This window comes from Hoplias malabaricus, chromosome 9, assembly GCF_029633855.1.
Source record: "Hoplias malabaricus isolate fHopMal1 chromosome 9, fHopMal1.hap1, whole genome shotgun sequence".
Classification (NCBI taxonomy): Eukaryota; Metazoa; Chordata; class Actinopteri; order Characiformes; family Erythrinidae; genus Hoplias; species Hoplias malabaricus.
In genome coordinates, this window is record NC_089808.1 from 2,537,668 (window position 1) to 2,565,329 (window position 27,662).

General features: G+C 41.0%; 2 protein-coding genes and 1 long non-coding RNA gene across 5 annotated transcripts; 1 reads left to right on the forward strand and 2 right to left on the reverse strand.

The window, feature by feature from the left end:
- LOC136707887 (uncharacterized) lies at positions 1-7,732 on the reverse strand. Of its 2 annotated transcripts, XR_010804258.1 has the most exons (6): positions 7,718-7,732; positions 4,605-4,978; positions 1,757-1,949; positions 1,442-1,492; positions 1,191-1,289; positions 1-464 (listed from the first exon to the last, which is right to left on the reverse strand). It is a non-coding gene; the product is annotated as an uncharacterized lncRNA (long non-coding RNA). The 2 variants fall into 2 exon arrangements; XR_010804259.1 differs by lacking the exon at positions 4,605-4,978 and having other exon boundaries at positions 6-464.
- A 208-nt stretch (positions 7,733-7,940) lies between these two features.
- Positions 7,941-10,470, forward strand: si:dkey-112a7.4 (uncharacterized). Of its 2 annotated transcripts, XM_066682187.1 has the most exons (4): positions 7,985-8,083; positions 8,560-8,694; positions 9,218-9,464; positions 9,608-10,470. In XM_066682187.1, the coding sequence occupies exons 3-4, from the start codon at positions 9,260-9,262 to the stop codon at positions 9,691-9,693; spliced, it is 291 nt and encodes a 96-aa protein (XP_066538284.1). In that variant the 5' UTR covers positions 7,985-8,083; positions 8,560-8,694; positions 9,218-9,259; the 3' UTR covers positions 9,694-10,470. The 2 variants fall into 2 exon arrangements, with proteins under 2 accessions (XP_066538283.1, XP_066538284.1); XM_066682186.1 differs by lacking the exon at positions 8,560-8,694 and having other exon boundaries at positions 7,941-8,083.
- A 1,067-nt stretch (positions 10,471-11,537) lies between these two features.
- Positions 11,538-19,003, reverse strand: cldn7a (claudin 7a). Its single transcript, XM_066681479.1, has 4 exons — positions 18,588-19,003; positions 13,370-13,534; positions 12,936-13,020; positions 11,538-12,780 (listed from the first exon to the last, which is right to left on the reverse strand). The coding sequence occupies exons 1-4, from the start codon at positions 18,808-18,810 to the stop codon at positions 12,621-12,623; spliced, it is 633 nt and encodes a 210-aa protein (XP_066537576.1). The 5' UTR covers positions 18,811-19,003; the 3' UTR covers positions 11,538-12,620.
- Between the last annotated feature and the right edge of the window lie 8,659 nt (positions 19,004-27,662).

A 27,662-nucleotide genomic window follows, 5' to 3' on the forward strand; every position in this document is an offset into this window, starting at 1 on the left:
TTACAAATTAATATAAAAAGCAAACTGAAAATAAAGATTGAAAACAACGATCCAAAAACTTGAAAAATGTACAAACCACAAATCTAATAAAGTAAAAATAAACTCAAATTTACTGTAAACCAACAAATAAAAATATAACTAACTTTTATTTTTTAATTCATGAAATTAAACTTTATGTAAAATACAGTGAAATCAGATATTTTTACATTTAATTGCTACATTTAATTTACATCACAGTGCAGACAGATTAGCTATTAAAATAAGAAATAGCTGAAATGAAATGATGACAGTTTAAAGAGGGATGGAGAGACTGGCGAAGGGATCAGACTTTTTACAGCGCTCCATGATTTTTACACAGCCCCCACTTTTGTTCTTTTTCATCTTGCAAACACACAAAGCATCGTTCTTGGAGGAAGAAAACACACGGTTTGACTCCATCACACTCTTGAAATAGAGATTACAGGCTAGAGAGAGGGAGAGAGAGAGAGAGAGAGAGAAAGAGAGAGAGAGAGAGAATTATGATTCATGTCAAGTAATGTGATGTTATTTTGACTGTAAATGGATTTGTACTGCAATCTATGTGTTAAATAATGTTTACAAGGTTTAATAAGTTTACCCAACAACACCATTTTGATGCATTTAACCAATAATAATGGACCTACGTAGTCTTCTACATGGCGGGGTAGTGCACTCTTCCAAAGTCGTGAGAAAAGCCCAAATTAATATTCAGGGGTCTACAAACAAACCCATAAGTCAAATGTATGTTTATCTTCTTTTTTATATCATTTATTATTACTGTCTGTCTACATTTTGTGTGAAATTGACCAATGGATACTTAAGAGTATCATCATTACAGAGACATTGAGGTTTTCTGAACCTTTTATATATGAAACGTGTATCATGTGCATTTAAGACGAGACTAATAGTGTATTAATTAAATGTCAATGCACAGATGAATCAGAATCTATGGTAGATTACATACTATTAACTTAATTTTTAATAAATTTACCATGTTTGACATCATCTCTATTTTGATTAATATTTTTGCTGTTGAAAATAATCTATAAATGCAAACATTTTTATATTTTAAAAGACGTTAAAAAAAACCCGGCATGGGGTCTGGTAGTATTCGCCCCGACCCAGTGTCATTTAACAGGTTAAAAGATGTGTATAAAGATGTGTTTACTCACAATCCTCCAGGTTCCCTTCACATTTACACTGATTATTCTTGCAGTGACACACTACATCATCCACATTGTGTCTCTTCATTCTTCCTTGAACACTGTGGTCTACAAAAAAAAGGCAAAGAGAAAGAGAGTGCAATGGTCTCATTACCATGGCCAACGCTCTGGGTCTTCGGTACGAGAGGTCTACGTGAAAAACGCTGCGTACATTTCTGAATACATTTCAGTCTTATCACAAAAAGAAACAGAATACTCACATTTACATTTGCAATTTAAGCATGAAGTCTTTGTCCTTCTTTGGGAGCATGCTAATGGATAGAAAACAAAATGTAAAAATCAGTTACACAATGAAAAGTATGAACAGAGATGTATGTTTATCATTTGCAGGTTTACGATTACACCACTGTGCTCCACACTGCAGAACAGGGTTTGATACCCAGCTTCATAGAAACGTAAATCACTCTGAATAAGAACTACGAAGTGCCACAAATGCTATATAAGTTCAATGGCACTAAACAATTGTTACTATACAGGCAAAGAAATAGAAACTTTAGAAAGATAGTGTTAATTACCTGAGTGGCTGCACAAAATGGTGATAAATATCAAGGTAAAAAGCGTCAAGGAAAACGTTGACATTTTCTGGTGTTGGTTCAACAGCTGCCACTTCGCCTTTCTGTGTGTCTTTTAGAGGAGAAGAGGTCTCTGCCTTCTTTTATCCTCCTTGATAACATGATAATGATCACCCTGCATTCCTTAATCCCTGATCTGGAACCCAGACAAGAAAATACCTATTGGGGTTATAAACTGGAAAATAGGCCTGAACAGGTCTTCACATACCTGTGTCCTGAACGGATGGCTGAGAATGGAGGTATTGGCTTTGTTAATGCAGTAAACATAATCAGTGAAGAGAGGGAAAATAAGAATTTGATGTCTTTAGGATTAGATTGCAATCTGTGGCAATGCACCAAACGATTAGGGTTACCAAGACATTCATGAGCGTTCATCCTGCACAGATGTGTAAAGGGTTATGGAAGAAAAGGAAAGCAGTTTTTTCTTTGCTTTCTCCTGAAATGTGACCTTCATGGTTCCCTCATAAGATTCCTAAGATGTGGCCCAAAAGCATTGTTTACAGCTTATGAACTATAATATAGTTTTACCATTTAGAACTCAGCACACAAGACAAAAATGTAAAGTGCATAATTATATACTTTCATGTTAACTAGGAAAATAAAATGCTTTGTTGTTTGTCAATTTGATCACACACCAAAATCTAACTTTCCCTGTCTAACAAATCCAAACAAGCCATACACAAATACAATTTATTTCCAAAATACAAATGCCCTGATTTATGCACTTTGTGGACAATCTCTGTGCCATGATAACTTCTGTAAACTCATGAAATTCTGTTTTTGATTTGTTTAGTTATCCTTTGTTTTTTTGACATATGAGGCAACCTGTAAAAGCATGTGAGAAAGGTGCTATATATGTTTTTTTCATTTCATTATCTGTAACCCTTATCCACTTCAGGGTCGCGGTGGGTCCAGAGCCTACCTGGAATCATGTGGCTCAAGGCAGGAATACACCCTGGAGGGGGCGCCAGTCCTTCACAGGGCAACACACACACACACACACACTCACACCTACGGACACTTTTGAGTCGCCAATCCACCTACCAGCGTGTTTTTGGACTGTGGGAGGAAACCGGAGCACCTGGAGGAAACCCACGCAGACACAGAGAAAACACACCAAACTCCTCACAGACAGTCACCCGGAGGAAACCCACGCAGACACAGAGAAAACACACCAAACTCCTCACAGACAGTCACCCGGAGGAAACCCATGCAGACACAGGGAGAACACTCCTCACAGACAGTCACCCGGAGGAAACCCACGCAGACACAGGGAGAACACACCACACTCCTCACAGACAGTCACCCGGAGGAAACCCACGCAGACACAGGGAGAACACACCACACTCCTCACAGACAGTCACCCGGAGGAAACCCACGCAGACACAAGGAGAACACACCACACTCCTCACAGACAGTCACCCGGAGGACACCCACGCAGACACAGGGAGAACACAACACACTCCTCACAGACAGTCACCCGGAGGAAACCCATGCAGACACAGGGAGAACACACCACACTCCTCACAGACAGTCACTCGGAGGAAACCCACGCAGACACTGGGAGAACACACCACACTCCTCACAGACAGTCACCCGGAGCGGGACTCAAACCCACAACCTCCAGGTCCCTGGAGCTGTGTAAGTTATTATTATTATTTTTATAACATTTTAAAGAACACTAGGTAAGTTGCAGAGTATAATTCACTATTACATTACTCTACTGAAATCAAGGGATGGGGATGAGGGGTCAGTGGATAATTGCAATAATTCCGAAACTGTATATTTATGGGAAAAATACTACCTAGACTTCCTTTAAAAGGTTTGCTTTCTGTTCCAAGGTGTGGGTTATGGATATTGAGAGAGGTTAGCCAAACCACATCAGCGTGTTGGGAAAGAGGAGGTTGCCAGACTTGGCCGTTTTTTAAAGAGGGGGGGGGGGTCATGACAAAATGTTTAAGGTAAAGATCACTGTGACAGCAGTTGTAACCTGAATGTTGTTTTTTCGCTTATATAAGCACTTGGACTTGGATTTGAACCTCGTTCTAGTTGAATGAGACAAAAATAAAGCTTTTGTGAAAGAACACCACAGGTAAGTTTGGTCTAAAAAGCCCACACAAGTACGGTGGAGGATATCTGATGCTGTGTGTCTATTTTTTCCTGGAAGTTCATAATCTCGAAAAGATAGTGTATCACGGACCTCATCAGATACCAAGGGATGGTGCAACAGTCTGGCTTTGTCATGACTGGGCATGACTGGCTCATAGAACAATTCAACATTTTTAAAAATGTGATTTCCTGAAAAGCTTTTGACTTTTATTTGCAGTTGTTGCAAAAGTATCTTTTCACTGGTAAATAAATTAAACGTTCTCCCTATCTCCCATATTTGTAAGACATGGGTTTCGACAGACTTTGGTCTGGATATTTTTGCCGGACCTCACAATCCTGCTCTCAATTTGCCGGTTGCTAACCTTCTCTTACAAGACCTTTCAATTACCAACAGTCATTAAGTGCTTGTTGAGAGGTATGCTATTCAGACTGGACCGTACCCTCTTTGTGGATTTCACATCTGCTTTTAACACCATGGTACCCCAGACCCTGGCAAATAAACTCTTCTCACTCGGCCTGAGCTTTTCGCTCTGCGACTGAGTACTGGACTTCCTGACCAACAGGCCTCAGTCTGTGAGGATCCACAACCTCTCCTCCTCCACCACAATCCTCAGCACTGGCTTCCCTCAGGGCTGTGTGTTGAGGCCTGTCCTGTTCACACTGCTCACATATGACTGCTCACCTGTCCATCCAGGCTTTCATATTGTGAAGGTTGCGGATGACACATCAGTGGTTGGGTGCATCACAAACTGTGACATCAACGACTCTACTTCCTCAGGCGGCTGAGACGAGCTGGACTCAGGAGCTCAGTCCTCACCTCCTTCTACAGATGTGTGGTGGAGAGCATCCTGTGCTCAACGTGGGGCATGGAAGCTGCTCTGCTGCAGACAGGAAAGATCCGCAGAGTGTGGTGAAGGCAGCACAGAGGTCTGTCGGAGTCAGCCTTCCCACCACCACAGACATTTACACCTCCAGATGCAGGAAGAGGGCCACCTGCATCATGAAGGACCCCACCGACCCAGCACACTTTTTGTCCCACTCCTCTCAGGCAGGAAGCTGCGGAGCATTAAGTGTAGAACAAACAGACTGAGAAACAGCTTCATTCCAGAAGCTGTAAGACTCATAAACTCCACCTCCAGCATGACACAAACACACTGCAATGGCAGTATTCGAGGACACTTTACTCACTCGACACTTTATCTACACTTAGGACACTTTGTTACAGCTATTCATTCATTTATATTTATATTTATATTGTACATACCGATATTTCTTTCTTTTATATAAAAATAATTATATTATTCTTTTTTAAAAATTTTATTTATTTAGTATTATAGCTCTTTGGGTGAAACTGTGTCCTTGTGATCACCATTTCGTTCCACACCATGTACCACATGTGATGAGAATGACAATAAAGTTTTTTTGAATCCTTGAATACGACACTGCAGAATGAAAAAAGACATTCACTGACAGGTTCTTTAAGGAACAAAATGTGGTTCTTCTGTGGTACTGATACAAAAAAACTTTTTGAGTGCTTTGTCCACGCCATCCAGCATTATAATTATAATATTAATATGTTTTAGATATATAGCACGGGCGGCATGGTGGAGCAACAGGTAGGTGTCGCAGTCACACAGCTCCAGGGGCCCGAAGGTTGTGGGGTCGATTCCCGCTCCGGGTGTTCGTCCTGTGTCTGTATGAGTTTCCTCCGGGTGACCCTCTGTGAGGAGTTTGGTGTGTTCTCCCTGTGTCCGCGTGGGTTTCCTCCGGGTGACTGTCTGTGAGGAGTGTGGTGTGTTCACCCTGTGTCTGCGTGGGTTTCTTCCGGGTGACTGTCTGTGAGGAGTGTGGTGTGTTCTCCCTGTGTCTGCGTGGGTTTCCTCCGGGTGACTGTCTGTGAGGAGTGTGGTGTGTTCTCCCTGTGTCTGCGTGGGTTTCCTCCGGGTGACTGGCTGTGAGGAGTGTGGTGTGTTCTCCCTGTGTCTGCGTGGGTTTCCTCCGGGTGACTGTCTGTGAGGAGTGTGGTGTGTTCTCCCTGTGTTCGCGTGGGTTTCTTCCGTTCTTTCCTTCCTTCCCATTTAATCTAAATTCATTGTAATTTTTATTTACTCATACTTATCTGTTTTACACTGGTAGCAGTCTACCAGTGTAGAAGCAGACCTATCACTTTCCTCATTAGTCTTCTTAATGATGTATTTATATCAAGCTTTTCTTTCTCTTAGACTTTAGAGTAAAATTCACAAACGGATGATGCTTCAATGACACAGCACTGAGATCTGTTCTCCTCTTTGTTCTAATTTTTATTCTTCCTGGAAGACTGACCGTAATTCAAACTGTTCATAAGTTTCTACTCATTCCATGCTACTGTTTGAAACCTGAGATGATTAAAGCTGACATGGCTCGCAGTTGTGCTTAACTTTGCAAGGGTAGAATGTTTCCACAAGGCCATGCAAAACAGTTGCATGGGAACATCCCAAATTTGCAAGGCAAAGCATATATGTTGGTGAGGGTATTTTTTCAAGTTCGACCTGTTCCATGTTAACGAATGTCCTGCAATTATAAATAAATAATGTATTTACATATATACATATACATTGAGCAGGAATTAGCAGTTAATCATATCCTAACACAAGTTAAGGGGAGTTATAATTAAATCGGTCTTTCTGTTTTTTAGATGTAAAGGGCCCACTTTCTACTCATATTTTTGCATGTTGTAGGATAAAATACAAAAATAACATAAAAAATGCTTCTAATAAATAAACATTAGAACTATTTGTTTAACATTCATGTGCAGAATGTGCAGATCACCATTCTGGAAGTAAAAGTTGAGACAAGATGGGGTTATGGCTCCTTCATTTATTATATGTAACCACTTTTTTAGTTCAGGGTGACAGTGGGGTCTGGAGCCAACCTGTAATCACTGGGCGCAAAGCAAGGACACACAATGGACTGGGTGCCTGTCCAACACAATTTACCACACACCTATTGGATATGTTACGTGGCTAATCCACCTAACATTGTATGTTTTGGACTCTGAAGTCCAAACTGAAGACCGGAAGGAAACCCACACAGACACAGAGAGAACACACCACACTCCTCACAGACAGTCACCCAGAGGAAACCCACGCAGACACAGAGAGAACACACCACACTCCTCACAGACAGTCACCCGGAGGAAACCCACATAGACACAGGGAGAACACACCACACTCCTCACAGACAGTCAACCGGAGGAAACCCACGCAGACACAGAGAGAACACACCACACTCCTCACAGACACAGTCACTTGACGCAGGTGAACCCACAACCCCAGGACCACAGAGCTGTGAGACTGCGACACTAGCTCAGATCTGTTTTAAAAATTATATTTTATTTTAATTTATTTATTTATTTAACAGGGTAATTGCCACAGAGTGCACCACAAAATGTGGACACTGAAATTGTATTATTTTTATATTAGACATATAATATACTATTTAATGACGTAAATAGTATGTAACCTGGGAGTTACTATATAACTTCAGACAAAACGTTATACTCCTTGAAGTGTAAGGATCAGTTTTGGGGCAAGGCTAGGACTTGTTCCTCAATTAGTTTGCGTTGAAAGATATGAAGAACATATATAGACAATAATTTTCTTTCAGGACGCTCAAACACCTCACTGTGTGCGTCTAAAGTGTGCAGAAATCTGCCTACACGTGTGTGGGCAGTGACTTGTGTAACGTGTCCTGCACCCTTGCCGTGGGTGTGAGACTAATATCAGCCATTGTCCACTTACCACTAGCGATACTCACCCGTTTGTGTCCCACACAAACGCCCTCCTTCACAGTGACGCAGTCGGAGACGGAGCGAGGAAATCCCCAAACAACGCTTACGACACAGCACGCTGTGTCACGACATTTTCTTTCCCACCCGTTTTCAGAGTGATTCCCAGCTTCTCCGCTTCTGATTGGTTGGTACACTCCCGCCACCTGCGGCAGGATAGGCTACTCACAAGTTCTCCACCAATCGTATGAGGAAAGAGGCGGGGCTTGGATTAATACAGGCGGGTTTTAAAACATAACGCTCAGCAGTTTTTCTACGTTCCTCGCGGTAGCAGTGTCGTCGTTTCAGAGGCTTGTGAACTTCGCTCTCGTCTTCAGGACGATCTCAGAACCGGGGTAAGGTCCATTTCCGCTTCTTTAAGTCTCATTGTGCTGGAGGTGAGTGGGTTTTTTAGTGTTTTAATGCGGTAAACTCAACCTGTGTGAGACGCTTGTGTTGACAGCTCGACGAGGGTGAAGTCGTCTGTTTCGTGTTTTTCGTTCCACCTTAAATAGTGCGGCTGGTAGCTAAGTTACTTTCAGGCGCATGAGGAATCAATAGCGTTTACTGGCATGGCTTTACCACCTTAAACGGTCAAATGTAACCGCGGCACCATTTAAGGTGGAAGGGAAACTGCCGCGGAGTCGACACGGTGTAAACACGGAACCGAGACAGTGGAGGGTGTAGTTGACATTTTGTGTTTTAACCTTATGTTCCACGTCTGTCGTGCGGTAAAGACGGTCGGCTAGCTGTTCAGTGAAGCAGGTGCAGGCGTTAGATAACGTTAGCTTACTGCTAATTCCACTTTCTATGTTCCTTTAACCCTCTTTAGTCGCTGTCACTGAGAGCCTGAGGTCCCCCGCTCCCAACCACTGAACAAACTGATACACACCGAATCATAATATCACTATCCCGCCATTCACGATATTTATCGCGATACTACGGTTTCCTGAGCCGCGATACGTTGGTACGTGGACAAACTCAAACTCATTTAGTGTACCTGACATTACATAATCTGTATAGCAATTATATAGTTTTCTAAGGTTTGTTGATTTTGAAACTGTAATACTGAGTGGCCTGTGGCTAAATAACATTACAATGTCTGAAATACTTAGCATTTAACATGTTTTTCATGATTTCTAGAGTTTTAAAACAAATAGGCCACTTCAATATGGCAAACTATAGGCCTATATTACACTACTCTAATACATTTCACACAATAAAATAACACTATAACTTTCAGGGAAAAGATTTTATGCAAAGTAATTTTGGAGCGTATCTAATGGTTCATTCATCATTAAATTTACACACGATATGAGCCACAGCTGCTGTGTTCAGATGATAGAGTGAACTATAAATCGACAAAAATGGAGATACATGTTTCTAATTGGACCAGTATCTCCATTTTTGTTGATTTCATGATTTCTCTCTATATATATGTAATGTATGTATGCTTATCCCCCCCCCCCCTCCTCCTCCTTACCACACAGGCTAACCCATACAACTCAACAGGAGAAAGAGGCAGAGGATATATGAAGACAAAGTGTGAAGTGCAGAAGGAGACACAGATAGCTGAGATGTACGGCACAGCGGGGATGCCTGACCTCCTGCCCCCAGCAGAGTGTGACCTGAGGCCGACTGGCATAGAGGCACGGAGGAACGGCCCGGCGACTCATCCTCCACCTCAGAGGATACAGAGAGCCCCTAAACTGGGTCAGATTGGCCGCTCCAGGAGAGGTATGTTTTATTTCTTCAGTTTCATGTCTTATTAAAAAGGGTATTATATCATATTTAATATTTGTTTTACCTCAAATTTTGTACTGTATCCTAATCTGCAGCGAGCTGAAGGTAACACCTCCTTTATCCCTGTCATTACACAGTGGTCATTGACGACGAAGACTTGGATGACATCATGAATAACAACAGGAGCTTCCCTGTATCTATCAGTGTCTCACCTTTAGCCTAAAGCATGACGAACTGTGCCAAAGCTGTGAAGAGGCCAACAGAGTTAATCAAATGAGTTAGGAATCATTTTAAACTCGTCCATCAATTGTACAGGGCATGAATGATTTGAAAAGCCACTCAGTGTCAGTGTGGATGGACCCACACACACCTCTTTTAGATCTCACTTTTCACATTGCTGCATCTTTAAATATGAAGACGGTCGGTGGTTGCCACTTTGATATCATCGGTTGTGCATCAGCTGTAACTTAAATCTTGGATCTCTGTAGTTACCTCTCTGTTTGACACTGCTTTTTGATACTGAGATTGAAAGTGATCTTCAAAGCTACAGGGCTATATTTCTAAAAAAAAAACTGAAAAAAAAATATATATATGCACTTTACAAAGGGGGAAAGACCAGACTTTGTTTGGTAGAGTTGCTCTTCTCTCACAAAAGATGTGTTCTGTGCAAGTATGTTAACGTTTAACGCGGCATTAGCTTAAGACCTATGGTTACCTTGGAAACTGAGGTCCTTTGGCTTGTGTTTTTATGCACTCTGAACAGGGACTGTTTTAAATGGTCATGATTTATAGATATTGTTCACTGTTGATTCAAATGAATTTAGCACGGTCTCAAATCCTGATTCTTATTTAAATAATGGGTAGTATTTAATGAGGAAATTGAACAGCACTGTTCTTGAAATACTTTGCAGAAGCTGGTGGGCTATAATTGACATGCATGGGAATTGCTATTTGATTTTTGTTTTGTATTTGTAATTGCAGTTTTGAAAATAAAGTATGCATGACTATCATCATATGCAGAGGTCTAGATTATTACTTTAATGACAGAGTTAAACATGTTATTTAAGTGTCTCAGTTGCATTCTCTCACCATAACTGGAGAAAACATTCTTCTGCTGCCATGTGATATTTTAGTATTCCATGGATTTGTTGCCAGCTCACCCACATGAAGGTGGATTTCATACTTTCAATGAATAACAACTGTAGTCTTACGATATGTCAGCAGCTAATAATAGCGTTTATGAAGACTTTGATAATGGTGTGTAAGCATCAGAGGAAACATGACGGCAGTAAATGGGTTTGGTAGATGATGATTACCCAAATATACTGATATTTAAGGGTAAATTTCTGTGGTAATATTTTTTTCATTATCTGTAACCCTTATCCAGTTCTGGGTCACGGTGGGTCCAGAGCCTACCTGGAACCATTGGGCGCAAGGCGGGAATACACCCTGGAGGGGGCTTTACAGGGCAACACATACTCACACCTACGGACACTTTTGGGTCTCCAATCCACCTACCAACGTGTGTTTTTGGACTGTGGGAGGAAACAGGTGCACCCGGAGGAAACCCATGCAGACACAGGGAGAACACACCACACTCCTCACAGACAGTCACCCGGAGGAAACCCATGCAGACACAGGAAGAACACACCACACTCCTCACAGACAGTCACCCGGAGGAAACCCACGCAGACACAGGGAGAACACACCACACTCCTCACAGACAGTCACCCGGAGGAAACCCACGCAGACACAGGGAGAACACACCACACTCCTCACAGACAGTCACCCGGAGGAAACCCATGCAGACACAGGGAGAACACACCACACTCCTCATAGACAGTCACCCGGAGGAAACACAAGCAGACACAGGGAGAACACACCACACTCCTCACAGACAGTCACCTGGAGGGAACCCACACAGACACAGGGAGAACACGCCACACTCCTCACAGTCACCCGGAGGAAACCCACGCAGACACAGGGAGAACACTAATTTTTTTTTTTGTAATTAAAAATACAACCAACACAAAAGTACATTAGCTGACCATGGTACAGTTAGACCGACTGAACATGAACGTACACAAATCAGACCATTTTAAAAAGGATATATATATATATAAAATAATGCCTAATACATAATATTGATAAATAAATTACAACCGTTCTTGACAGTACCACACTGAGAATGTTATGAAGAAATAACCCTTTTATTGTGCATTTGGGAGATATCATTTCATGATAAAGTATGAGTCTAGCAACGAATAAACAAAGAATGAAAAGGAAAAGTAAACTAAAAAATAACACAGGGCGATGAAACAATCTATTGCATGTTTCTCACTAAAAACAGGTGTTGCCTGTTGCCATTGACGTTTACTAAACGTCAATGGCAACACTTGATTATATATCTATCAGCCTGTAATAATATCTATCGTGAAAGCCTGCAAATTGTGGGGCTGTTACCAAAACAACTCGCCTCAGTGAGTATAATTACACCATGCAATTATCTAAAGGTCTTTCAAGACTCTTAATATATTTGTAAATGTAGAAAATGGCAGTATAAAATCCACAGTCAACAGCCAAGACTGTCTTGTAGGAATGTCCCCTATTCTGTCATCTATTGGACAGTCTGGTTTGGGATGAATGCACACCATTCATATTTGTGAAAATGGAGAACACTGGTTTACTTATTCATGGCCCAATGTGCAATTATGTGTTACTGAAACCTTCTCTTATATGTAGGTAAAGGCATTACCTATAACGCCCTCTAGGGGGATTGATAATAATTCATTGCAACACCTGGGCCTACACAGCACTTGAATATACTGTAACCTATGGTGCTAGTAGATTACACTAGCTCCCTTAGAGACGGTGTTTGTCTGTTCCCAGTAAAGCACAGTCATCTAATAATACTTGGGTTTGGCCAATTATAAAATGTAAACACATATTTCAGTAAGTGTAGAACATTGTAGTGCTAAAATGTTGAAACATAACCACATAACACCCGATACCAAATAGTTTCCATAGTTCTTTCTCTCTGAACGTTGTCCACAAACCTACTTCGGTTCAACCCACCAGGCCCAGTCCAGTTTTCCTTTACAGGGGATCTTTCACCATGTGCATTTCCTATGTCTGTCCAGCTGAGGGCACTCACACATACTCCTTGTTACTGCTGGGGGCTCGAGTGGAGTTTTTGGGATATTTGGTCACCTGCTTGCCCCGAGGGCAGGAAGCCGCCAACATGGCACCTCCAAGAACATCCAGAAAAGATCCACCCCATGCGATGAAAATGGCAGCTCCAAACTCGAACCTATCAGGAGAGGGGAAAGACATTTTGAAGTAGCAATGACAGTTCTTGGGGCTACATTCTAATCTGTCCACCTCTGTAGTGTATGGACATTAAGCCATAATAGTTACTGTAGTCTCACAAGAGTCTCCCATGAACCGACTGAAGGACTGACTTACTTGGTGTTTACTGGAGTGAAGGGGTTGTAGAAAGCACGGATCACGTTGTGTGCAAACCAAGAGCATGCAACAATCGCGCTGAGGGCTGAGGGGCCAGAACACAGCGGTCAGAAAGCAGACATTTCGCAAAAACATCTGGCAAACAAACACACCAAAGCTTTATCGGAGAATAATGAGGTTTATAATAAAACGTCTATTATTGCCCTTCAGATGAACTCTTCATACTTCAGCGCTGAGTGGGAGGGCAGTCACTGGCAGCAGAATGAAACTCCTTCCTACGCACCCTTTCAGGACTTGTTGGAAGTCCATTATAAAGCACAGTAATCTCTGTTTCGCCAGCTCTTTATGGGCTTTGATGTTAAGTGACCCTTCACCCTTCACCCTTGCAAAAAGGGAATATCCAACATGTATCACACTCTGTTTCAAATACTCACCTCCCACCAGCAGTATGATACCTCCGGTCATAGCGGTGCGGGCCTTCCTCACTTTATCATCTGATCCACAGGTGGTGCACTTCATACCCATACAGGCCACACCCAGCCCAGCAATGGACACGATGATGCCCACTATCATTAGTGCACGGGTCGCCTGGAGTGCACCTAACAAACACATACAAGCTCAGATTTAGAGCAAACTACATCACATTCATTCATTCATTTTCTGTAACCCTTATCCAGTTCAGGGTAGCGGTGGGTCCAGAGCCTACCTGGAATCATTGGGCGCAATGCAGGAATACACCCTGGAGGGGGCGCCAGTCCTTCACAGGGCAACACACACTCACACCTCTGGACACTTTGGAGTCTCCTACATCACAGTGTTTTTAAATGATGTTTATTGATGTTTATATAATGCAGGCACTTCAGTTTTGTACCACCTCCTTACCTCCTTTCCAGTTACAAAGCTGGATTTGTGTTTATATGAGAGTGCAAAGAAAACAAACACAGAGAAATAAGAGTTCTGATTAAATCTAGTAACAATTAAAACCGAGAAGAAAAGAGAACAAAGCAAAAGTGACTAACAGCCAGCTTTTCTGCTCCTTGTGCGTCACTGCTGCAGGCCTAGTGCTTGTAAGTAGAGGCTCATTCTCAACACAGATGCGTTGGTCTAACTCAGGGGTCGGCAACTATTACCACTCAAAGAGCCGTTTGGACCCGTTTCACACAGTAAAGAAAACACTGGGAGCCACAAAACCCTTTTGAAATTTTAAATGAAATAACACTGAAATAACAGGGTTTTTTTTGCCTTTGTGCTATTTATAAACAAACTACACTGTGTTACATTTATGAAATTAATGAACGACTGCAGAGAAAATGAAATAACATTTCTGCATTCAACAAAACATTTTTAACTCCGAAAAAAAGATGTTGTGTTGACGGTTAAGTAAAATACTCAATGTCTATTTGAGTCCTTGTAATAACGGAAAAAAAAACGCCAAACTTAAATTATCCACTGGCAGCAAACAACGCTGTCCTCTCTCTGCGTGCCGTCATTATTTTACTGGCGCCGTGCAGTCAGCGGTCAAAAAGTTCCAGAAACCGCACACTGGCGGGTGTCGCACACTGGAAGTCGTGACGTGTATTAGGAGCGACAAAGTATTTTAAATAATAAAATATTTTAGATGTTACAAGATCGCAATAATCTTCATAGAATTACATTTTGAAAATGAACGAACGAAAATAAAATACATTTTAATTAAATACTCATTAATTATTTTCAAAAAAACTGAGCCGCATCAGAGGGATCAAAGCCGCGGGGTTGCCGACCCCTGTTCTATCTGAAGAGGGCTGTTTAGAAAGGGTAAGGAAAGTGCTGTGTTGTTTGATCCTTGTGTTATTTTGATTAAGGCTTGACACAGACATTTAATGAAGAAAATTGGGGTAAAATATAACTTCAAAGTCATGTGTTACGCTGTGTTACAGGTAAACACAGTGGACTGAAGGAGCACCAAGTCAGCCATAGTGAGTTCCCACTGTGCACAGAAACCCTCTCTTTATGGATGTCGGAAAGTTCAACTCTACTCTCAAGTCAAAGTGGGGTGCTGCTGCCTCTTTTTGTGAACTACATAAAGCATAAATGTGCACACACACTTTTCCAAAGCCACCAAATGGGCAATTTCTGCCACAGACTTGTCTTAGTCACATGACTTTGGTGGATTTATAAAATGCAAACATAATGTTTAATTAGTCCAATCACCATTAACAAGACTTCTTTCTAGTGTTTTGTTAACGAGGTGTTTTTAAGCCACAACGATGAGACGTTATTAGTTACATGGCACAATAATAGATCAAATAAATAATAAATAAAATAATTCTAATGTAGTTGATGTGTGAGGAGAGATGTAGCTCAGCCAATCAAACCTAAGAAGCAGAATTATCAGTTTTAATGGTATAACGTCGGCTTAAACTTCAGCAAATATTACACATCTGTTTTAGAATGTAAAAAATAATCGGAATTTATTTACGCATAATGCATAGCATTTTCAAGAAACTATTAATCCCAATGGGCTATTCTTTCTGTTGAGAACTGCAGTGATAGGTTCCAGCTTGTGATAATAATCACCATCCCAGCAGAAGGAAAAAAAGGAAGAGAGAGAGAGAGAGAGAGAGATTCATCCAACAAGAACCAGTCTGTACCAGTATATCTCTGTATATTCACACTAAAAAACAAGAGGAGACGGGGAGGGGAGTAACGAGGTGAAAGAACGGTTTCTCCAGCATCATTCATTAAGACACAATAACAGCTCTCTCACCAGGCACTGAAACTACTTCAGTTTGGAATCCAGTGCAGGCCCTCGCTCCGCCTCCTCCTTCCCACCTCACATTCTCCCTTTCCATCATCCTCCTTTTACCCTCTCCCTCTACTCTACCCCCTTCTCCCTCTTCTTCACTCATTCTTTCTCTCTCCTCCATTCCACCCCCATGTCTTCATACCTCTCCTGTCTCTTGTTGTTTCCAATGATCTCCTTTCTTTGTCCCTTTGTTTTCCCTTTTCTCTTTTCAGTCTCCTCCTGGTTCTTCCTTTCTCTACCTCCTTCATCTCTCTTCCCTCTGTTTTAACTCAACCTATTGTCAGGTGCAGTGAGAACCAGTTTGATGTGGAGGTTTTCCCAGCTTTCCCAGAGCCGTAAACTCTCCATCAGCACATACGGCTAGACAAGGAATGGAAGGGAGGGGAGTGGGGGTGTGTATCATTCTATAGATGTGAACAACAAACAGTACACACCACTACACTTTCAGAAGTGAGGGATTGTGGGGAAGTTGCATTCTTATGAAAAAAAAAAAAACAACAACTGTGGGCTGCTGTTTCCATGGCTACATGTCCGCTACTCCGGAGGCATATTGTAAGCCCGGCCCCTGCTGGCTAATGGTCAGAACCCATATATCAAGCCTTCAGTGAGCACAGCAGAGGTGCACTCCTGGGATAAGTGTGTGTGAAATGTTTGGGGAGAGTTGTTATTGCTAGTTCCACATTTTAATTCACTACAGATTAACATTAACAGTTTTAATCGACCCTTAGACAAAAGACTACAAGCTCAAACACAGACATATTAATCGTACATGGTCTCCCCACCTAAAAGTACACTATATATGAATATAGTATATGTCATTATACTTTATTATTATTATATTTTTACACACATATAATGAGTGATTACCACCACTTAAAGGTGCACCACAGGCATTCAGTTGTGCACATTCATAGTGTATAATCTCTATAATCCTAAAGGTACACTAAGCCCAGTACTAAGACTCTACTAGAGGGGTATAAAATTCCCAGGTTTGGCTGTGAATCTGAAGGGTGCAACTCAATCCTGTACCTTTTGTGGTGGTTTGTGATCCAGAGCTAATCATCCAACACCAGTACCTTATCTAATATTCATGTGGTTGAATGCAATCAGGTCATCAGTGATGTTTTCCCACATCTAGTGCAAAGACTTTCAAGAAGACTAAAGTTTATTACTGCAGCAAACTTACACAGAAAAAAAAACTGTATGTAACTGTATGTTTGGACTATCACTGAGAATGTTTCTAACAGCGTTGTTAGAATATTATACTACCACACTTGGATTTTGAAAGCTAAGGAGCCCCTAAAGTGACATGGTGGGTTTATTTAGCAATTCGTGGCCACTATATAGTATTTTGAGGCTACAAAATAATATATTAATGCCACAGGATAGTATTTTGACGCCACAAAATAATATATTAAGGCCACAAGATAGTATTTTTAGGCCACAAATTATATATTGAGGCCACAAAATAGAATTTTGAGGCCACAAATAATATATTCAGGTCACAAGATAATATTTTGAGGCCACGAAATAGTATTTTTAGGCCACAAATAATATATTGAGGCCACAAAATAATATATGGAGGCCACAAAATAATATATTAAGGCCACAAATAATATATTGAGGCCACAAAATAATATATGGAGGCCACAAGATAGTATTTTGAGGCCACAAATAATATATTGAGGCCACAAGATAGTATTTTGAGGCCACAAAATAATGTATTAAGGCCACAAGATAGTATATTGAGGCCACACAAAAATATTTTGAGGCCACAAATAATATATTGAGGCCACAAGATAGTATTTTGAGGCCACAAATAATATATTGAGGTCACAAAATAATATATGGAGGCCACAAGATAGTAAATTGAGGCCATGAAATGACTGTGCACCTTGACAAAACTTCAAATCTACAAATCTACATGATCTTCAACCATTTTTCCTATTTGATTCTCCTCCATACATCTCTCCTGGAGAACGTTCTCTAATTCACACTGCTTTTCCATGTCATCCATGAACCTCAAGACAGTGTGCATTAACGTTAACCAACTACAGTCCGGTGTTAGACTTAATCTGAAAGGTTAGTTGTGTGGTTGTTCAGCTGCTGTGCCGATCAAACTTATGTGCGTTGCAAATGCAGGTCCCTTGGTCCAAGCTTCAAAATATTATTTTGTGGCCTCAATTTATTATTTTGTGGCCTCAAAATATTATCTAGTGGTCAGGACTTGCTAAATAAACCCACTATGTCACTTTAGGAGCTCCATAGAAAGCTGTGTTTTTAACACTTTTACCCTATGTCTCTTTTTCCATGAGGTTTCTTTGAAATATTTACTTCAAATTTGACCTTCCCCCATTGGGATGCAAAACATATCTGCCTTAGTTTAACAGAAACAATTTTCATTAGAGTTCACTAGATAAACATGACACTGGTGATAATGCACATTTGCACACAGCCATGCTTACAGACCCACTAATCCAGAAACAATAAGCTCCCTGTATGGAGGCACAAAGCCCTGTGCAGATAGAGCGCCTCAAGCTCAGCACTGGAGGAAATCACACAAAACTTTATTGCTATGAATGCATCAGCACTACTACAGCTCAAGCAGATAACCTCTCTATACGTGTCCACTTTTGTTGTTGCTCCCCTTTCCTCAACAACCATAATATACTGCTGAGGTTCAGCAGTTAATACTTTCTAAAAACCAGAGCAATAAACAGGTAAATCAAATGGGCCTTCATTTTGCACAGGTTTGACTGAAATTTTAAGCAGTTATATTTGACTATGATGAGGGCTGCGAGAGTTTACCAGGCAACTTCACATAACTTTCCCCTTTCAAACCAACACTGTCATTGGCTACTTACTGTCCAGCTGCAGAATGGAGTCGTAGATCTTGCACTGGAGCTGTCCGGTGCTCTGAAACGCACAGGACATCCACAGTCCCTGGTAGGTGGCCACGGCGGTAATGATGCTGTCCCCCACGTAGGCGGACATCTTCCACTGAGGCAGTACAGTGCCCACAATGAGCCCCAGAATACCAATCAGAGACAGAGAGAAGCCCAGCAGCTGAACTCCAGAGTTAGCCATGGTCCGACCCAAAACACCTGAGGCTGAGGTCTGAGAGGAAAACCCTGTCCAGGTGATTTCACTGCTGAAGGACTTGAAGAACTCACCTAGTCACGTCAGAGAGGGCAAGTACACATCAGCCAACCTGTTCGCTTCTCTACAGAGTGCACTCTTCCGGTCAAACCCCTAAGCCGCGCTCCGCGATGAGATCGTACAGTTGGTAGCGGAGAATGTGCCGCGAGCTCGTGCGTCACTACGATACCGGACGATCACCGTGACGTCACGCCCCTCAAAAAAACATCCTCCCCTTGTTCGAATGATTGGAACCTGCTGCTGTCTAGATCTGACTGGTCCTATTCTCATATTCACATTTCTTTCTTCAAAAGCTCTCGAACGGCGCGTGCACATGGGTTTTAAAATTACAAACGATTGTTTTTGGGACCCAAGACAAGCAGCTACAGCTCTGTTTGTGCCCGAAATGTTTGCCTTTTGAAAACCACGAAATATATTGGTTTTTATAGGCTGCAGCCATCTCCGCGAGAGCTAAGGGACCGTCTACAAACTACACGTCACAGTAAAAACAAAGGTGACGAATAGCGAGGGGAAAAAAACACCTTTTGATTTATTATGTGAAAATTAGGGCTTATGAGCCACTAATATTGATAGAGCTATATTAGTGGGGGGGCTATTTAACAGTAAAATAAATGAATAAAACTTTCCAATATATGGCAATACACAAAATATATGTCCAATAAACAGAATTATTTAAAAATAATTGAAACCAACTTTACCGGAGTGAATGACTCGAGGTGTTTTTCTTTCTCAAGCATCACCACTGAAATATTACAACATTAAACTGTCAGAATGTAGCTGCCAAGTGTACAATTCAGAACAGCTGCTGCTTCTTCTGTGTGGGTTTTAATTGAGCAATTTTAATAAGCCTGGTATCTTCCCTACCAAACCCTTTCTCATAAACCTGCTAGGGGTATTACAGAATGTTCTCGATGAAGTGAAAACAGTGTTCTCTAGAAGTGTTCTTAAATAAAAACAAGTCATTTTGAAGGCTGATGTGAGGTGAGATTTCCAGAGTTTTCCAGTGTTTTCAATGTCAAGCTTGATAGTATTTTCCAAATATAAACTAAAGGGACAGAGAAAAATATAATTAAAGTTTATAGAATTTTGAATGACACCATTTTACAATGTACAAGCGTGGCTTTAAAATGTAGAAAGGGCCCTTCAACAAAGGGACATTTGCAAGCAAAAATGGGTTGTGTCTTGCCGCACAAAATTTTACATCAGATTCACCGTGGCAAAGATAAAAATAAAAATCCAGACTTTTGTAAGTGAAAGGTACAAAAGCCAACATCTGTCATGATTCAAGGGGTTGTCAGTGGCTATGGCATGGGTGACTTGCATGTGTAAGAAATAATCATTAAGGTCTTATATTGTGATATCAGTGACAAAGGCATGGGTCTCCTATGACAAATTATTCCCATTGCAAAACTTCAACAATTAGTATCCTCAGTTCCCAAATGATAAAAAAAAAAATATTAAAATAAAACGTGATATAAGAGAATAGAAAAATACCTCTGTCCCAAATTGTTTGAAGTGTGTTGCAGGTGTTAAATTATAAAAAATATAATCAAGCTATTCAATGAAAGCATTGGAAACATTTCTTTGTGTTATTGTTAGTTAAATAAATCTTCAAAAGAACAAACAGACCCCACATTCTTGTTTTTTATTACATCTGACAACAACATTCTTAACATTTGCAGAAAAGGAACTTGCATATTTCTGCTCTGAATGTGGGCAGTACGGTGGCGCAACAGCTATTGCCACTTTCACACAGCTCCATGGTGTGAACTCAAATAAAGCAGTTACAGACAATAAATGAATGAATGAATGCTGTGAATGGATTCTAAAATTTTCAGTTTAGGCCAAAACCTTATCTAAAAACAATCATAAATCAGTGTTTCAAACTTCAGGGCATGTGTTCCTATCATTTTGTGTAATAACTTTCTGCCATGGAATGTTTAAAGGCATTAAATCTGATCTCTATCACCTGCACTGTGTATAATTCTGACTCAGTAAGGTTCTCTTGAACAGAGCGTTTCACAACATATTACTCAGAGTTACTTTATTTACATCCCAAGCAATGACAGACTTATACATATTAAAAACTGGTAGGATTCCCAAAATCACACATATATATATATATATATATATATATATATATATATACACACTGTAAAAAATCTACAGTAAAATACTGGCAGCAGAGTTCCCAGCCATTTACTGTATTTTTACAGGAACACTACTGTATTTCAAATTTACAGCATATTACTGTAATTGAATAATACAATAATTTACTGTAAATACCGTGATTTACAGTAAAATACTGGCTGCAGAGTTCCCAGCCATTTACTGTATTTTTACAGGAACACTACTGTATTTCAAATTTACAGCATATTACTGTAATTGAATAATACAATAAATTACTGTAAATACCGTGATTTACAGTAAAATACTGGCTGCAGAGTTCCCAGCCATTTACTGTATTTTTACAGGAACACTACTGTATTTCAAATTTACAGCATATTACTGTAATTGAATAATACAATAATTTACTGTAAATACCGTGATTTACAGTAAAATACTGGCTGCAGAGTTCCCAGCCATTCACCGTATTTTTACAGGAACACTACTGTATTTCAAATTTACAGCATATTACTGTAATTGAATAATACACTAAATTACTGTAAATACTGTGTTTTACGGTAAAATACTGTAGCAGACTCGCTGTAAATTTACAGCAAGTTTTTTACAGTGTTTTACAGTGTATAAAAAATCTGGCTGTGGTAAATCTGGTTAATTACTGGAATCTAAAATTAAATATGTTTTTTCCAGCAATTTTAACACAATACAAAGCATGGTGATAATAGTGCTGATATACACATACTCCATGTAATTTCATATTAGTACACAGTCCAGTCAGTAAGTACGATAAGGGTACATAGCATAACCCCACATTGTACAGACTGCAAAGGTTATATATATATATATATATATTTTTTAGAGATAAACAGAGTTTATTTAACATGCCCTGGCTATGGGGCCTGGTCTAGGAAACCTCTAGCTGTGAGGATTTAAAGAGAACCAGAAAGACTCCCTTGTTATTTTTTTAGTTAATCTAAGATTTGAGAGTTCTGTGGAATTTTAATACACCCCCCTCCCCATAGTTTGTTTATCTGAATATAATTAATAAATATCACCTGCTCTATACTACGACTAAAAGCAAGATAGAAGGTTATGTTACTATAATGTTAAGTTGTATCTATGAATAGACAAGAATACAGGAAAACGCCACTAAACACCACAGAGCTGAGGCAGAAAAACACCCAGATGCCCCACTCTCTGGGCCTTACCCATGGTCTAATGTTCACAGGGCACGTGATGCATGTCACGTCTGAATACTCCATCAACCGAGCCCTGCACGTCCTGTGTGTCCTGGCAAAGGCAGCACTCCTGGAACACTGCGAGCCATTGTGTTCCTCACAGAGCCGGCGCCACTGTCTCAACGAGCAAACACAGGGAGGGAGGCCATGCTTAGGAGCTCATAGAGGTTGCAATAATCCTAATCAGACAGGAAATGATTTCCACTTCCACCCTAGCAACACACGGTGTTGTTGTGGGGGCAGATTTATGAGTTTGTGTAGACGCAGGAGGTGCAGGAGTCAGATGGACCTTTCAGATATTGTAAAGTGGAGCAACGTGGTACAGTCTCTCAGTTTAGTAAGGGCTGGAGGGTCCAAATTTAAATATACCACATTTTACAAATGTAATTAAAGTATTTGTTTTTATTTTTGTTTGTCCGCGTGGGTTTCCTCCGGGTGACTGTCTGTGAAGAGTGTGCTGTATTCTCCCTGTGTCTGCGTGGGTTTCCTCCGGGTGACTGTCTGTGAGGAGTGTGGTGTGTTCTCTCTGTGTCTGCGTGGGATTCCTCCGGGTGACTGTCTGTGAGGAGTGTGGTGTGTTCTCCCTGTGTCTGCGTGGGTTTCCTCCGGGTGACTGTCTATGAGGAGTGTGGTGTGTTCTCCCTGTGTCTGCGTGGGTTTCTTCCGGGTGACTGTCTGTGAGGAGTGTGGTGTGTTCTCCCTGTGTCTGCGTGGGTTTCCTCCGGGTGACTGTCTGTGAGGAGTGTGGTGTGTTCTCCCTGTGTCTGCTTGGGTTTCCTCTGGGTGACTGTCTGTGAGGAGTGTGGTGTGTTCTCCCTCTGTCTGCTAGGTTTCCTCCGGGTGACTGTCTGTGCTCTCCCTGTGTCTGCCTGGATTTCCTCTGGGTGACTGTCTGTGAGGAGTGTGGTGTGTTCTCCCTGTGTCTGCTAGGTTTACTCCGGGTGACTGTCTGTGAGGAGTGTGGTGTGTTCTCCCTGTGTCTGCTTGGGTTTCCTCTGGGTGACTGTCTGTGCTGAAGGCATGGGGCATTATCTATAAAGCACGGCATGGTACTCTGGAATATTACTGGCTCTATTCACACATATTTAGAATGCATTTGTTGAAGGGGCCTTTAATGGGTGTTCCAGTTTCACTCCACAGTAGATTGACTACTCAAATGTGTCCATAGGTGTGAGTGAATGGCGCTCTGTGATTGACTGGTGCCGTCGTAAGTGCTCCTGCCTCATGACCAATGATTCTGGGTAGTCTCTGGACCCACAGAGACCCTGAACTGCGAGAAGTGGTTAGAGAACATGAATTAGCAGACACCATTAATATAAACGTAATTCCATTATATTATTTTATTTCACATTTAAATATCAAATATTAAAAGCTTCAATCTTTCATTCATTCATTGTCTGTAACCGTATCCAGTTCAGGGTCACGGTGGGTCCGGAGCCTACCTGGAATCACTGGGCGCAAGGTGTGAACACACTCTGCAGGGGGCGCCAGTCCTTCACAGGGCGACACACATTCAGCTTCAATCTTAAGAAGGAAAAATCAACTAACTGCAACTAATCACAGTGGACAGTTTTTTTTTGTTTGTTTTTCTGAACATTGTAAATGAACTCTGGAAAATAACATAGAAACATTGAATCTTCACTGCCAAATATTTGCGGACACTGGCTCACACAAACGCATTAACAGGTAGTATCCCCCATTCCCTGCCATACACGTTTTTAACTCTTCTGGGGAAACTTGCTGTAAGGATTTGATGACATTCAGCCACAAGTTCGTTAGTTAGGGCTGGTCCTGATGTTGCAGTAGTAGCTTAAGATAACAAACAACACTAAAATCTCAAAGGTATTGGATGGTGTTCCTTCACTTGAACGTGTCCAAAATGTGTGTACTGTAATAGGACTGAATTCTCTAATTATTATAAGAGGTGTCTTCAAATGTTCCTTCAAACGTCTTCCTTTCCTCAGAAGGTCAGAACATTCCAGGACTCCTTTAGCTGAAGTAAACAGTTAGGAAAAGGCCAAGGATGAAGGGTGGGGAGAGAAGAGTGAGGACAAAAAGGAGGAGGAACAAAACTTCATCCCAGGAACATTTCTCTTAAAGCATGCGGTGGCACAGCTACCCCTGGTTACCTGATTTATTTGCCACTCTACTGGCAGCTTCCCAAACCATGAGCCAAAAATCACTGACACACAAAAGAAGAGACAGTGTTGTCAGAGGTTTTCTCACTCCTTATTCCTGTAAGCGCACATACGTCTTGTGCCCTCACCTCAACACAGCACTCAATAGGGGAGCAGAAAGTACTAAATCACCTCAAAAGAAGTGCTTTGCTTCACTTCGGCCTGGCTCCACTGCTTTGTAAAGAGAACAGACAGTGTGAAAGCCTGATTAAACTGCTGTAAGCCTGCTTTGAAGGCCACTGAACCGTTTGCAATAAAACACACTGGCACCTAGTTCTCCCTTAAAAGCAATGACTCTGGCAATAAGACATTTTATATTGTTCTCTCTCTCTCTCTCTCTCTCTCTCTCTTTCACTCTCTCTCTCGTTCTCCCTCTCTTTCACGCTGTCCGGTTCTCTCTTTCTCTCTCATTCTCTGTCTATGTCTCTCTCTCTCTCTCACTCACTCTCTTGTTCTCTCTCTCTTGTTTTCTCTCTGTCTCTCTCTCGTTCTCTCTCCCTCTCTGTCTCTCGTTCTCTCTCCCTCTCTCTCTTGTTCTCTCTCTCTCTCTCTCCTTCGTTTTCTCTCTCGTTCTCTGTCTCACTCTCTCTTGTTCTCTCTCTCTCTCTCTCTCTCTCGTTCTCTCTCCCTCTCTCTCTTGTTTTCTCTCTGTCTCTCTCTTGTTCTCTCTCTCTCTAACTCACTCTCTCGTTCTCTCTGTCTCTCTCTCCATCTCTCTCTTGTTTTCTCTGTCTCTCTCTTGTTCTCTCTCTCTCTAACCCACTCTCTCGTTCTCTCTCTCTCTCTCTCTCTCTCTGGTTCTCTCTCTCTCTCTTGTTTTCTCTCTGTCTCTCTCTCGTTCTCTCTCCCTCTCTCTCTTGTTTTCTCTCTCTCTCTCTCTGGTTCTCTCTCTCTCTCACTCACTCTCTCGTTCTCTCTCTCTCTCTTGTTCTCTCTCTCTCTCTCTCTCGTTCTCTCTCTCACTCTCTCTCTTGTTCTCTCTCTCTCACTCACTCTCTCGTTCTCTCTCTTTTTCTCTCTTTCACTCTCTCCAGTCCATGCAAAAAAATGTGAAAGTGCACATTTACTTAATGTCATCAAAAAATTTGTCTCATAAAATACATTCCATAAACAATCAATCAATACAATCAGAGACCCCTTTATATTCAGGTAATACTCAAATGGTTAAGTACACGTTCATTTTTCAGCATCAGGACAAAAAAAATCTCAAAATATATTAATAAAAAAGTCCAAATAAAGGAATATAATCTAACGTTCACCATGATCAGTGCGTTCACCCTCTACTTTTAGTCCAGCTTCCATTCTTTTTCTTCCTCTTTCAGTTTTTCCAACCACTGTGTGGAGTCCCAGTTTCTGGAAATTAAACAAATGAAGCTTGGTCTCGTGTCTGTACACATCAAAGAAGTCATTCATATAATTATACGGTCATTTTAATAAGTCAGGAACACACTCTGGACAAGTTCATCACAGAAATGTCTAAAAAGTGTTAAATCAAGTAAATACTTATTCAAATCTAGGGCTTCTTCCCGATAAAAGAAACGAATGAATAGCTTGAAAAAACATGCTACTGTCAAGCAATCCACCAGAGTCTTTAACTATTCGTTGTCATGCTCTCATTTGTATTATTCTAATAATTATTAATGGGTGTGTATGTATCAATTCAGTAAAGCTTCATTTCACAGCGGTAAAAAGGTATGTTTTCTCCTCGTTCTAATAGTTTGTGCTTCAAGTTACGACTCACTGAGCTGCAGCATTCCTGAGTGGAGTGGAAAGCGGAGTGGAACAAGGTGGAGTACCTCTTTCTCTGGGATGATTATGTAACCGTTAGTGTGATGTTCTAAAAAGCTGGTTAAGAACATCTATTAGCCTCGGCGGTTCAGACCATGGTTGATAAAAACATTTCTGAATAATAACTTTAGCAAACGGTGAACACAAACAATGAAAACTATTGTTCCAAAAGAGACACTTCAGTTTTGCCAGGTTTTGAGTGGATGTCAATATCCAAATGCCTTGGACATACCACAGGAGTCTCCCCCTTGAGGGCGAAGTTAATCAGCTGAAGAATGAACTGCATCAACGAGCAGTCCCGAGAGAAACAGAGAGACAAGTGACTAACAAAAGTGAACACCGTTAAACAAAAGTCATATAGTTTACAGTAACACATTGTGCTTTTTCAAACAGAAACCCACAGTATTTCCTCTCAAATCATCACATCATCTATATTTGAGTAATCGTAACCAACAGAACATGAGAAACAGTGATTCAGTAAATGAGAGACTGAGGAAACATCAGAAAAGCAAGAATCCATACAAATAAGATCAAGGTAAAACTTACACAGAAATGACACAATATCCTCACAATATCAGCATTAAGCAACTACAGATTCAAAATAAAACAGTCAACAGACAATTCTGGTCATCAGTTCCTGCGCCAAAGCTTTGGAACTTTGTGTAAATTCTGGAAGAGAAAGAGTGTGGAAAACTGGTTTGCAAAAGAAAATGCTTTGGTCTGTGTGTGTGTGTGTGTGTGTGTGTGTGTGTGAGAGAGTGGGTGGTAATCTATATTTCACTGTGGTCCCCACCACATAAATTATTACATGTTTAGAAAAAAACATGATTGAAGTTTGAGGTAAGGGTTAGTGGTAGATTATGGTTAAGGTTTTGGATGAGATTAGGCCTGTGGTATGAATAAAGTAAGGATAATTTAAAGGCTAAGCAGCAGCTCTATGAAAGTGTCAAACAAATAAATACAGTGGAGTTTGAGTTCCTAACTTGTGTTTATTGAGAGTCAGAAAACATGTTATTTCTTACTAATTGAAGGAATAAGGTTTAAAAGACCGTTGGTCCCCGCCCCCAACGGTGTTGGGAAACTCTAATAGGCGTCTTGCCTGTGACGTAGACGGTGGACAACACTCTAGAAGCTGCACTTAATTTAATGCACAATGAGGAAAAGGTGTTGTTTTTGGCTGCAATCATTCAATGTACAGTGGGACATCTGTGAACAAATGACCCAAAGATCCCAAAATATCCAGAAAATGGACTAAATTTGTCCACTTTAAAATTAGCTTGCTTGTTGTTCTCTGATTGGTTGAATGACAAGCCTTAGAAAAAAATGGCTCGGTCTTAAACGGGAACCGGCTCTCATCGTTCACTTACAAGAGCCGGCTCTTTGAACCGGTTCGTTCGCGACCGACACATCACAAATCTGTAGTGCTCATTTCACTGGCGCTTTTCCAACAATA